The sequence below is a fragment of the Bufo bufo genome, chromosome 6 (assembly GCF_905171765.1).
Source record: "Bufo bufo chromosome 6, aBufBuf1.1, whole genome shotgun sequence".
Classification (NCBI taxonomy): Eukaryota; Metazoa; Chordata; class Amphibia; order Anura; family Bufonidae; genus Bufo; species Bufo bufo.
In genome coordinates this window covers 428611767-428627000 of record NC_053394.1, presented here as the reverse complement: position 1 = coordinate 428627000, position 15234 = coordinate 428611767, and the positions used below count along the sequence as shown (strand labels likewise).

At 39.0% G+C, this 15234-nt stretch overlaps 2 protein-coding genes across 2 annotated transcripts in view; both read right to left on the bottom strand.

Moving 5' to 3' along the window:
* The window catches only part of LOC121005925 (ketosamine-3-kinase-like), a 35527-nt gene extending 21164 nt beyond the window's left edge, over positions 1-14363 (bottom strand). The window contains exons 1-4 of the mRNA XM_040438759.1: positions 14222-14363; positions 5432-5643; positions 1296-1447; positions 996-1108 (exon numbers count right to left, since the gene is read on the bottom strand). Coding sequence (XP_040294693.1) covers positions 996-1108; positions 1296-1447; positions 5432-5643; positions 14222-14228 — 484 coding nt within the window. The 5' untranslated portion in view covers positions 14229-14363. The remainder of the gene's footprint in view (positions 1-995; positions 1109-1295; positions 1448-5431; positions 5644-14221) is intronic.
* The window catches only part of WDR45B (WD repeat domain 45B), a 123981-nt gene that overhangs the window by 37065 nt on the left and 71682 nt on the right, over positions 1-15234 (bottom strand).

Below are 15234 nucleotides of genomic sequence, written 5' to 3'. Positions count from 1 at the left end.
AGGAGACGGCACTGATTGTCTGTAAGGGAAGTGTCCACAACAAGCTCTGCTTCTTCTGTGCTGAGATTTAATCCATGAAATGGAGACGGTCGCTGTGATTTACAGTGCAACAGTGTGACACCTATTTATAAAACCTCTAGATATTACAAGCTAGTCAACCACAGCATAGACCCTGAACAAGAAGGGAATGCTGGAGAACAATACAGGATGTTACTCAAGATCAATAATGTGTGTGTACACAGTGACTGCACCAGCAGAATAGTGAGTGCAGCTCTGGGGTATAAAACAGGATGTAACTAAGGATCAGTACAGGATAAGTAATGTATGTACACAGTGACTGCACCAGCAGAATAGTGAGTGCAGCTCTGGAGTATAATACAGGATGTAACTCAGGATCAGTGCAGGATAAGTAATGTATGTACACAGTGACTGCACCAGCAGAATAGTGAGTGCAGCTCTGGAGTATAATACAGGATGTAACTCAGGATCAGTGCAGGATAAGTAATGTATGTACTCAGTGACTGCACCAGCAGAATAGTGAGTGCAGCTCTGGAGTATAATACAGGATGTTACTCAAGATCAGTACAGGATAAGTAATATATGTACATAGTGACTGCACCAGCAGAATAGTGAGTGCAGCTCTGGAGTATAATACAGGATGTAACTCAGGATCAATACAGGATAAGTAATGTATGTACACAGTGACTGCACCAGCAGAATAGTGAGTGCAGCTCTGGAGTATAATACAGGATGTAACTCAGGATCAGTACAGGATAAGTAATGTATGTACACAGTGACTGCACCAGCAGAATAGTGAGTGCAGCTCTGGAGTATAATACAGGATGTAACTCAGTATCAGTACAGGATAAGTAATGTAATGTACACAGTGACTGCACCAGCAGAATAGTGAGTGCAGCTCTGGAGTATAATATAGGCTGTAACTCAGGACAAGTATATAATCGGTATCATAACAGTGAATTTTACTGCACTCTCACAGTCTTTCCTGTTGTGCTCACCTATCGTTCCACTGTTTTTCAGCATTTCAATTTGCATTAGCCTATTATGTACATGCAAATTTGCCAACTGGTCCCCCAGTTTTTCAGCAAATCTAAAATAGATAAATAATGTTTCAATATCCACCTATTGGTCTTGGACTCATCTGCAAATCGTCCCTTAAAATGTTCTGTCTTCTTCTATCCACTAAAAACACATATCGTTAATTGTGCTCCATGTAATAAGTACCTCCAGTGATTACTGAGGGGAACCAGGACTATGCACATCTATATACTGCTTACTTGCCAATAGGTTTCAAATCCATACATTCCAAAATTAATACAGCTCCCCCTGCTGGTAGCTCAGTCAAGGTGACGGGTTGTGGCACTCGCACAGTACAGGTTTTCCTAATTGCCTCTAAACTTGCCATTTCCCCATTAAACATGATCAAAGCCTGCAATAAAGAAAAAATACAAAGTCATAAAAATAAGTTACGTATGTACTTTACTGACCAACATTGTGCTCCTATGTACAAGAATATAACTGCTATAATACTGCCTCCTATGTACAAGAATATAACTGCTATAATACTGCTCCTATGTACAAGAATATAACTACTATAATACTGCTCCTATGTACAAGAATATAACTACTATAATACTGCTCCTATGTACAAGGATATAACTACTATAATACTGCTCCTATGTACAAGAATATAACTACTATAATACTGCCTCCTATGTATAAGAATATAACTACTATAATACTGCCTCCTATGTACAAGAATATAACTACTATAATACTGCTCCTATGTACAAGAATATAACTACTATAATACTGCTCCTATGTACAAGAATATAACTACTATAATACTGCTCCTATGTACAAGAATATAACTACTATAATACTGCCTCCTATGTACAAGAATATAACTACTATAATACTGCTCCTATGTACAGGAATATAACTGCTATAATACTGCTCCTATATACAAGAATATAACTACTATAATACTGCACCTATGTACAAGAATATAACTACTATAATACTGCCTCCTATGTACAAGAATATAACTACTATAATACTGCTCCTATGTACAGGAATATATCTACTATAATACTGCCTCCTATGTACAAGAATATAACTACTATAATACTGCTCCTATTCACAGGAATATAACTACTATAATACTGCTCCTATGTACAGGAATATAACTACTATAATACTGCCTCCTATGTAAAGGAATATAACTACTATAATACTGCTCCTATGTACAAGAATATAACTACTATAATACTGCTCCTATTCACAGGAATATAACTACTATAATATTGCTCCTATGTACAAGAATATAACTACTATAATACTGCTCCTATGTACAAGAATATAACTACTATAATACTGTCTCCTATGAACAAGAATATAACTACTATAATACTGCTCCAATGTACAAGAATATATCTACTATAATACTGCCTCCTATGTACAAGAATATAACTACTATAATACTGCCTCCTATGTACAAGAATATAACTACTATAATACTGTCTCCTATGTACAAGAATATAACTACTATAATACTGCTCCAATGTACAAGAATATATCTACTATAATACTGCCTCCTATGTACAAGAATATAACTACTGTAATACTGCTCCTATGTACAAGAATATAACTACTATAATACTGCTCCTATGTACAAGAATATAACTACTATAATACTGCTCCTATATACAAGAATATAACTACTATAATACTGCTCCTATGTACAAGAATATAACTACTATAATACTGCCTCCTATGTACAAGAATATAACTACTATAATACTGCCTCCTATGTACAAGAATATAACTACTATAATACTGCTCCTATGTACAAGAATATAACTGCTATAATACTGCTCCTATGTACAAGAATATAACTACTATAATACTGCTCCTATGTACAAGAATATAACTACTATAATACTGCCTCCTATGTACAAGAATATAACTACTATAATACTGCTCCTATGTACAGGAAAATAACTACTATAATACTGCGTCCTATGTACAAGAATATAACTACTATAATACTGCTCCTATGTACAAGAATATAACTACTATAATACTGCTCCTATGTACAAGAATATAACTACTATAATACTGCTCCTATGTACAAGAACATAACTACTATAATACTGCTCCTATGTACAAGAACATAACTACTATAATACTGCTCCTATGTACAAGAACATAACTACTATAATACTGCTCCTATGTACAAGAATATAACTACTATAATACTGCCTCCTATGTACAAGAATATAACTACTATAATACTGCCTCCTATGTACAAGAATATAACTACTATAATACTGCCTCCTATGTACAAGAATATATCTACTATAATACTGCTCCTATGTACAAGAATATAACTACTATAATACTGCTCCTATGTACAAGAACATAACTACTATAATACTGCTCCTATGTACAAGAACATAACTACTATAATACTGCTCCTATGTACAAGAATATAACTACTATAATACTGCCTCCTATGTACAAGAATATAACTACTATAATACTGCCTCCTATGTACAAGAATATAACTACTATAATACTGCCTCCTATGTACAAGAATATAACTACTAGAATACTGCTCCTATGTACAAGAATATATCTACTATAATACTGCTCCTATGTACAAGAATATAACTACTATAATACTGCTCCTATGTACAGGAATATAACTACTATAATACTGCTCCTATGTACAAGAATATAACTACTATAATACTACTCCTATGTACAAGAATATAACTAGTATAATACTGCTCCTATGTACAAGAATATAACTACTATAATACTGCTCCTATGTACAAGAACATAACTACTATAATACTGCTCCTATGTACAAGAATATAACTACTATAATACTGCTCCTATGTACAAGTATATAACTACTATAATACTGCCTCCTATGTACAAGAATATAACTACTATAATACTGCTCCTATGTACAAGAATATAACTACTATAATACTGCTCCTATGTACAAGACTATAGCTACTATAATACTGCTCCTATGTACAAGAATATAACTACTATAATACTGCTCCTATGTACAAGTATATAACTACTATAATACTGCCTCCTATGTACAAGAATATAACTACTATAATACTGCTCCTATGTACAAGAATATAACTACTATAATACTGCTCCTATGTACAAGAATATAACTACTATAATACTGCTCCTATGTACAAGAATATAACTACTATAATACTGCTCCTATGTACAAGAATATAACTACTATAATACTGCCTCCTATGTACAAGAATATAACTACTATAATACTGCCTCCTATGTACAAGAATATAACTACTATAATACTGCCTCCTATGTACAAGAATATAACTACTATAATACTGCTCCTATGTACAAGAATATAACTACTATAATACTGCTCCTATGTACAGGAATATAACTACTATAATACTGCTCCTATGTACAGGAATATAACTGCTATAATACTGCTCCTATGTACAAGAATATAACTACTATAATACTGCTCCTATGTACAGGAATATAACTGCTATAATATTGCTCCTATGTACAAGAATATAACTACTATAATACTGCTCCTATGTACAGGAATATAACTACTATAATACTGCTCCTATGTACAAGAATATAACTACTATAATACTGCCTCCTATGTACAGGAATATAACTACTATAATACTGCCTCCTATGTACAAGAATATAACTACTATAATACTGCTCCTATGTACAAGAATATAACTACTATAATACTGCTCCTATGTACAGGAATATAACTGCTATAATACTGCTCCTATGTACAAGAATATAACTACTATAATACTGCTCCTATGTACAGGAATATAACTACTATAATACTGCTCCTATGTACAAGAATATAACTACTATAATACTGCCTCCTATGTACAAGAATATAACTACTATAATACTGCTCCTATGTACAAGAATATAACTACTATAATACTGCTCCTATGTACAAGAATATAACTACTATAATACTGCCTCCTGTGTACAAGAATATAACTACTATAATACTGCCTCCTATGTACAGGAATATAACTACTATAATACTGCCTCCTATGTACAAGAATATAACTACTATAATACTGCTCCTATGTACAGGAATATAACTACTATAATACTGCCTCCTATGTACAAGAATATAACTACTATAATACTGCTCCTATGTACAAGAATATAACTACTATAATACTGCTCCTATGTACAGGAATATAACTACTATAATACTGCTCCTATGTACAAGAATATAACTACTATAATACTGCTCCTATGTACAAGAATATAACTACTATAATACTGCTCCTATGTACAAGAATATAACTACTATAATACTGCTCCATACCATATATTATGACGACTGTCTCACCTGATCTCTATAATTGCACTTCACAAACACTCGCCCCTCATCTGTGTGAAACTTCCACGCTTCGCTGACACATCCGCCCTGAACGTGTCCACACGGGATGAGGACGGACGTTCGGAGAACGTTCTTCAGCTGCTCCTCTATCTCTAGGTAGCTCCTCGGATCCTTTCGATGCTGAATCATGTCTGGAGACGTCAGGAGACGGCACTGATTGTCTGTAAGGGAAGTGTCCACAACAAGCTCTGCTTCTTCTGTGCTGAGATTTAATCCATGAAATGGAGACGGTCGCTGTGATTTACAGTGCAACAGTGTGACACCTATTTATAAAACCTCTAGATATTACAAGCTAGTCAACCACAGCATAGACCCTGAACAAGAAGGGAATGCTGGAGAACAATACAGGATGTTACTCAAGATCAATAATGTGTGTGTACACAGTGACTGCACCAGCAGAATAGTGAGTGCAGCTCTGGGGTATAATACAGGATGTAACTAAGGATCAGTACAGGATAAGTAATGTATGTACACAGTGACTGCACCAGCAGAATAGTGAGTGCAGCTCTGGAGTATAATACAGGATGTAACTCAGGATCAGTACAGGATAAGTAATGTATGTACACAGTGACTGCACCAGCAGAATAGTGAGTGCAGCTCTGGAGTATAATACAGGATGTAACTCAGGATCAGTGCAGGATAAGTAATGTATGTACACAGTGACTGCACCAGCAGAATAGTGAGTGCAGCTCTGGAGTATAATACAGGATGTAACTCAGGATCAGTGCAGGATAAGTAATGTATGTACTCAGTGACTGCACCAGCAGAATAGTGAGTGCAGCTCTGGAGTATAATACAGGATGTAACTCAGGATCAGTAGAGGATAAGTAATGTGTGTACACAGTGACTTCACCAGCAGAATAGTGATTGCAGCTCTGGAGTATAATACAGGATGTAATTCAGGATCAGTACAGGATAAGTAATGTATGTACACAGTGACTGCACCAGCAGAATAGTGAGTGCAGCTCTGGAGTATAATTCATGATGTAACTCAGGATCAGTACAGGATAAGTAATGTATGTACACAGTGACTGCACCAGCAGAATAGTGAGTGCAGCTCTGGAGTATAATTCATGATGTAACTCAGGATCAGTACAGGATAAGTAATGTATGTATAGAAAACAGAGGGTGGTTATTAACGGTACACACTCAGATCGGGTCACTGTCACTAGTGGGGTACCTCAGGGGTCAGTATTGGGCCCTATTCTCTTCAATATATTTATTAATGATCTTGTAGAAGGCTTGCATAGTAAAGTATCAATTTTCGCAGATGACACTAAACTGTGTAAAGTAATTTACACTGAAGAGGACAGTATACTGTATATACACTACAGAGGACAGTATACTGTGTAGTATATATACAGTATACTGTCCTCTGTATTATATATATATATATATATATATATATATATATACAGTATACTGTCCTCTGTAGTATATATACAGTATACTGTCCTCTGTAGTATATATAGAGGACAGTATACTGTATATATACTACAGAGGACAGTATACTGTATATATATATATATATATATACTACAGAGGACAGTATACTATATATATATATATATATATATATACTACAGAGGACAGTATACTGTAAATATACTACAGGGGACAGTATACTGTATATATACACTACAGGGGACAGTATACTGTATATATACACTACAGATGACAGTATACTGTATATATACACTACAGATGACAGTATACTGTATATATACTACAGAGGACAGTATACTGTATATATACTACAGAGGACAGTATACTGTATATACACTACAGAGGACAGTATACTGTATATATATACTACAGAGGACAGTATACTGTATATATACTACAGAGGACAGTATACTGTATATATACTACAGAGGACAGTATACTGTATACACTACAGAGGACAGTATACTATATATACTACAGAGGACAGTATACTGTATATATACACTACAGAGGACAGTATACTGTATATACACTACAGAGGACAGTATACTGTATATACACTACAGAGGACAGTATACTGTATATATACACTACAGAGGACAGTATACTGTATATACACTACAGAGGACAGTATACTGTATATACACTACAGAGGACAGTATACTGTATATATATACTACAGAGGACAGTATACTGTATATATACTACAGAGGACAGTATACTGTATATATATACTACAGAGGACAGTATACTGTATATATACTACAGAGGACAGTATACTATATATACTACAGAGGACAGTATACTATATATACTACAGAGGACAGTATACTGTATATATACTACAGAGGACAGTATACTGTATATATACTACAGAGGACAGTATACTGTATATATACTACAGAGGACAGTATACTGCATATATACTACAGAGGACAGTATACTGTATATATACTACAGAGGACAGTATACTGTATATATATACTACAGAGGACAGTATACTGTATATATACTACAGAGGACAGTATACTGTATATATACTACAGAGGACAGTATACTATATATATTACAGAGGACAGTATACTATATATACTACAGAGGACAGTATACTGTATATATACTACAGAGGACAGTATACTGTATATATACTACAGAGGACAGTATACTATATATACTACAGAGGACAGTATACTACTACAGAGGGATCTGGATAGATTGGAGGCTTAGGCAGATAAGTGGCAGATGAGGTTTAACACTGACAAATGTAAGGTTATGCACATGGGAAGGAATAATGCAAGTCACCCGTACATACTAAATGGTAAAACACTCGGTAACACTGACATGGAAAAGGATCTAGGAATTTTAATAAACCGCAAACTAAGCTGCAAAAACCAGTGTCAGGCAGCTGCTGCCAAGGCCAATAAGATAATGGGTTGCATCAGAAGGGGCATAGATGTCTGTGATAAGAACATAGTCCTGCCACTTTACACATCACTAGTCAGACCACACATGGAGGACTGTGTACAGTTCTGGGCTCCTGTAAACAAGGCAGACATAGCAGAGCTGGAGAGGGTCCAGAGGAGGGCAACTAAAGTAATAACTGGAATGGGGCAACTACAGTACCCTGAAAGATTATCAACATTAGGGTTATTCACGTTAGAAAAAAGACGACTGAGGGGAGATCTAATTACTATGTATAAATATATCAGGGGTCAGTACAGAGATCTATCCCATCATCTATTTATCCCCAGGAATGTGACTGTGACGAGGGGACATCCTCTGCGTCTGGAGGAAAGAAGGTTTGTACACAAACATAGAAGAGGATTCTTTACGGTAAGAGCAGTGAGACTATGGAGCTCTCTGCCTGAGGAGGTGGTGATGGTGAGTACAATAAAGGAATTCAAGAGGGGCCTGGATGTATTTCTGGAGTGTAATAATATTACAGGCTATAGCTACTAGAGAGGGGTCGTTGGTCCAGGGAGTTATTCTGATTGCCTGATTGGAGTCGGGAAGGAATTTTTTATTCCCCTAAAGTGGGGAAAATTGGCTTCTACCTCACAGTTTTTTTTTTTGCCTTCCTCTGGATCAACTTGCAGGATGACAGGCGGAACTGGATGGACAAATGTCTTTTTTCGGCCTTATGTACTATGTTACTATGTACACAGTGACTGCACCAGCAGAATAGTGAGTGCAGCTCTGGAGTATAATACAGGATGTAACTCAGGATCAATACAGGATAAGTAATGTATGTACACAGTGACTGCACCAGCAGAATAGTGAGTGCAGCTCTGGGGTATAATACAGGATGTAACTCAGGATCAGTACAGGATAAGTAATGTATGTACACAGTGACTGCACCAGCAGAATAGTGAGTGCAGCTCTGGAGTATAATACAGGATGTAACTCAGGGTCAGTACAGGATAAGTAATGTATGTACACAGTGACTGCACCAGCAGAATAGTGAGTGCAGCTCTGCAGTATAATACAGGATGTAACTCAGGATCAGTACAGGATAAGTAATGTATGTACACAGTGACTGCACCAGCAGAATAGTGAGTGCAGCTCTGGAGTATAATACAGAATGTAACTCAGGATCAGTACAGGATAAGTAATGCATGTACACAGTGACTGCACCAGCAGAATAGTGAGTGCAGCTCTGGAGTATAATACAGGATGTAACTGAGGATCAGTACAGGATAAGTAATGTATGTACACAGTGACTGCACCAGCAGAATAGTGAGTGCAGCTCTGGAGTATAATACAGGATGTACCTCAGGATCAGTACAGGATAAGTAATGTATGTACACAGTGACTGCACCAGCAGAATAGTGATTGCAGCTCTGAAGTATAATGCAGGATGTAACTCAGGATCAGTACAGGATAAGTAATGTATGTACACAGTGACTGCACCAGCAGAATAGTGAGTGCAGCTCTGGAGTAAAATACAGGATGTAACTCAGGATCAGTACAGGATAAGTAATGTATGTACACAGTGACTGCACCAGCAGAATAGTGAGTGCAGCTCTTGAGTATAATACAGGATGTAACTCAGGATCAGTACAGGATAAGTAATGTATGTACACAGTGACTGCACCAGCAGAATAGTGAGTGCAGCTCTGGAGTATAATACAGGATGTAACTCAGGATCAGTACAGGATAAGTTATATAATGTATGTACACAGTGACTGCACCAGCAGAATAGTGAGTGCAGCTCTGGAGTATAATACAGGATGTAACTCAGGATCAATACAGGATAAGTAATGTATGTACACAGTGACTGCACCAGCAGAATAGTGAGTGCAGCTCTGGAGTATAATACAGGATGTAACTCAGGATCAATACAGGATAAGTAATGTATGTACACAGTGACTGCACCAGCAGAATAGTGAGTGCAGCTCTGGGGTATAATACAGGATGTAACTCAGGATCAGTACAGGATAAGTAATGTATGTACACAGTGACTGCACCAGCAGAATAGTGAGTGCAGCTCTGGGGTATAATACAGGATGTAACTCAGGATCAGTACAGGATAAGTAATGTATGTACACAGTGACTGCACCAGCAGAATAGTGAGTGCAGCTCTGGAGTATAATACAGGATGTAACTCAGGGTCAGTACAGGATAAGTAATGTATGTACACAGTGACTGCACCAGCAGAATAGTGAGTGCAGCTCTGCAGTATAATACAGGATGTAACTCAGGATCAGTACAGGATAAGTAATGTATGTACACAGTGACTGCACCAGCAGAATAGTGAGTGCAGCTCTGGAGTATAATACAGAATGTAACTCAGGATCAGTACAGGATAAGTAATGCATGTACACAGTGACTGCACCAGCAGAATAGTGAGTGCAGCTCTGGAGTATAATACAGGATGTAACTGAGGATCAGTACAGGATAAGTAATGTATGTACACAGTGACTGCACCAGCAGAATAGTGAGTGCAGCTCTGGAGTATAATACAGGATGTACCTCAGGATCAGTACAGGATAAGTAATGTATGTACACAGTGACTGCACCAGCAGAATAGTGATTGCAGCTCTGAAGTATAATGCAGGATGTAACTCAGGATCAGTACAGGATAAGTAATGTATGTACACAGTGACTGCACCAGCAGAATAGTGAGTGCAGCTCTGGAGTATAATACAGGATGTAACTCAGGATCAGTACAGGATAAGTAATGTATGTACACAGTGACTGCACCAGCAGAATAGTGAGTGCAGCTCTTGAGTATAATACAGGATGTAACTCAGGATCAGTACAGGATAAGTAATGTATGTACACAGTGACTGCACCAGCAGAATAGTGAGTGCAGCTCTGGAGTATAATACAGGATGTAACTCAGGATCAGTACAGGATAAGTTATATAATGTATGTACACAGTGACTGCACCAGCAGAATAGTGAGTGCAGCTCTGGAGTATAATACAGGATGTAACTCAGGATCAGTACAGGATAAGTAATGTATGTACACAGTGACTGCACCAGCAGAATAGTGAGTGCAGCTCTGGGGTATAATACAGGATGTAACTCAGGATCAGTACAGGATAAGTAATGTATGTACACAGTGACTGCACCAGCAGAATAGTGAGTGCAGCTCTGGGGTATAATACAGGATGTAACTCAGGATCAGTACAGGATAAGTAATGTATGTACACAGTGACTGCACCAGCAGAATAGTGAGTGCAGCTCTGGAGTATAATACAGGATGTAACTCAGGGTCAGTACAGGATAAGTAATGTATGTACACAGTGACTGCACCAGCAGAATAGTGAGTGCAGCTCTGCAGTATAATACAGGATGTAACTCAGGATCAGTACAGGATAAGTAATGTATGTACACAGTGACTGCACCAGCAGAATAGTGAGTGCAGCTCTGGAGTATAATACAGAATGTAACTCAGGATCAGTACAGGATAACTAATGCATGTACACAGTGACTGCACCAGCAGAATAGTGAGTGCAGCTCTGGAGTATAATACAGGATGTAACTGAGGATCAGTACAGGATAAGTAATGTATGTACACAGTGACTGCACCAGCAGAATAGTGAGTGCAGCTCTGGAGTATAATACAGGATGTACCTCAGGATCAGTACAGGATAAGTAATGTATGTACACAGTGACTGCACCAGCAGAATAGTGATTGCAGCTCTGAAGTATAATGCAGGATGTAACTCAGGATCAGTACAGGATAAGTAATGTATGTACACAGTGACTGCACCAGCAGAATAGTGAGTGCAGCTCTGGAGTAAAATACAGGATGTAACTCAGGATCAGTACAGGATAAGTAATGTATGTACACAGTGACTGCACCAGCAGAATAGTGAGTGCAGCTCTTGAGTATAATACAGGATGTAACTCAGGATCAGTACAGGATAAGTAATGTATGTACACAGTGACTGCACCAGCAGAATAGTGAGTGCAGCTCTGGAGTATAATACAGGATGTAACTCAGGATCAGTACAGGATAAGTTATATAATGTATGTACACAGTGACTGCACCAGCAGAATAGTGAGTGCAGCTCTGGAGTATAATACAGGATGTAACTCAGGATCAGTACAGGATAAGTAATGTATGTACACAGTGACTGCACCAGCAGAATAGTGAGTGCAGCTCTGGGGTATAATACAGGATGTAACTCAGGATCAGTACAGGATAAGTAATGTATGTACACAGTGACTGCACCAGCAGAATAGTGAGTGCAGCTCTGGGGTATAATACAGGATGTAACTCAGGATCAGTACAGGATAAGTAATGTATGTACACAGTGACTGCACCAGCAGAATAGTGAGTGCAGCTCTGGAGTATAATACAGGATGTAACTCAGGGTCAGTACAGGATAAGTAATGTATGTACACAGTGACTGCACCAGCAGAATAGTGAGTGCAGCTCTGCAGTATAATACAGGATGTAACTCAGGATCAGTACAGGATAAGTAATGTATGTACACAGTGACTGCACCAGCAGAATAGTGAGTGCAGCTCTGGAGTATAATACAGAATGTAACTCAGGATCAGTACAGGATAAGTAATGCATGTACACAGTGACTGCACCAGCAGAATAGTGAGTGCAGCTCTGGAGTATAATACAGGATGTAACTGAGGATCAGTACAGGATAAGTAATGTATGTACACAGTGACTGCACCAGCAGAATAGTGAGTGCAGCTCTGGAGTATAATACAGGATGTACCTCAGGATCAGTACAGGATAAGTAATGTATGTACACAGTGACTGCACCAGCAGAATAGTGATTGCAGCTCTGAAGTATAATGCAGGATGTAACTCAGGATCAGTACAGGATAAGTAATGTATGTACACAGTGACTGCACCAGCAGAATAGTGAGTGCAGCTCTGGAGTAAAATACAGGATGTAACTCAGGATCAGTACAGGATAAGTAATGTATGTACACAGTGACTGCACCAGCAGAATAGTGAGTGCAGCTCTTGAGTATAATACAGGATGTAACTCAGGATCAGTACAGGATAAGTAATGTATGTACACAGTGACTGCACCAGCAGAATAGTGAGTGCAGCTCTGGAGTATAATACAGGATGTAACTCAGGATCAGTACAGGATAAGTTATATAATGTATGTACACAGTGACTGCACCAGCAGAATAGTGAGTGCAGCTCTGGAGTATAATACAGGATGTAACTCAGGATCAGTACAGGATAAGTAATGTATGTACACAGTGACTGCACCAGCAGAATAGTGAGCACAGCTCTGGAGTATAATACAGGATGTAACTCAGGATCAGTACAGGATAAGTAATGTAATGTATGTACACAGTGACTGCACCAGCAGAATAGTGAGTGCAGCTCTGGAGTATAATACAGGATGTAACTCAGGATCAGTACAGGATAAGTAATGTATGTACACAGTGACTGCACTGGCAGAATAGTGAGTGCAGCTCTGGAGTATAATACAGGATGTAACTCAGGATCAGTACAGGATAAGTAATGTATGTACACAGTGACTGCACCAGCAGAATAGTGAGTGCAGCTCTGGAGTATAATACAGGATGTGACTTCAACTATCATTACTAAGCAAAGCTTTAATATTGGGATACTCTATGGAACACTGTAGTAGAGATCAGGTGCAGCGTTCTGATCGCAGCTCTGAATGTGCCGCACTGTGTACTACAACATATAAGGACATCTTTAGTAAATAGCACTGACTGGTCATGTACAGTGGAAAAACTGGACCGGCCATGGGGGAGGGGAAGATCATTATAGACAGGGCATGGGAAATCGGGGGCAGAAAAATCCATAATAAACCAGGGGTCACGTTACCTGCCATCTTCTCCCCAGGGTGGTGAAGGTGCTCTTGATGGTCTCCTCCACTCTGCTCTGAACTTTTTGTGGCCCAGACCTTGGAAGGTGGAGCGTTCTTTGTGTGTAAATCCCCTCGGGTGCACACCAGGGCGTCAGGAGAGGCTGGAAGGACTTACACATTGGAGGGTCATAGGTCACATACCTGCTGGGGGCCCGCAGAGGAACTTCCCCGCTCAGTTATGGAGGGAGCTTTTTATTTTGGATGATGAGACAATGGGGTGATCAGAAGACAATGACCTGAAGATAACCATCGGCTCCGGAGATGGGACGATGGTCTGCAGTGGACAGAGAAGGGGCCTCGTTATACTGATGTATGGAGATAAGCGGCGCCCAGCGGCTCTGCCTGCAGAAGCTGTGTGTCACCGATGAGTGCTGCTGGAGGCTCTGCGATGGTTGGCACTGTCTGATGGGGCACAGTTTGTGGTCATTGCCAGGGCAGTTTTTGGGGAGGCCGTTTTGCGGGTGTTATACAGGATACCCTGTGGGGGGACGGTATAGAGTGTTTGGACTGGCACTTTTAGGGGGGCTTTGGTTGGCACAGTATATGGTACCAGTCAAATGGGGTATTTGTGATGGGAAGGTTTGGGTGGACACTTTGGCTGGCATGGTGTTGGGTGTACTGTCCCTAGGAGGGTGTGGATGGGCACCATTTGGGTATCATTACTGGCACAGTGGCAAAGCTTAGGAAACTCCAGTTGGCATTATATAGGGCATTTTGTGGCATCATTTGGGGGCACTCATACACCGCAGCTGCTGCAGAACCTCATTTTGACTTAAAGAGGTGATGTTAAGTTATTTAATCAGTGATGGACATGAGGTTCTGCAGCAGCTGCAGTGGGCACTGTTCAGAGGTAGTGGGCCCCGACTCCACTGGAGGGGCCAGTGGCCTGAGAGCGGCCCCCCTACCCAAAACATGAGGGTACGTGTGCTCCCCTCCAATTGTGACGTCGCCATGGATACAATGACACAGC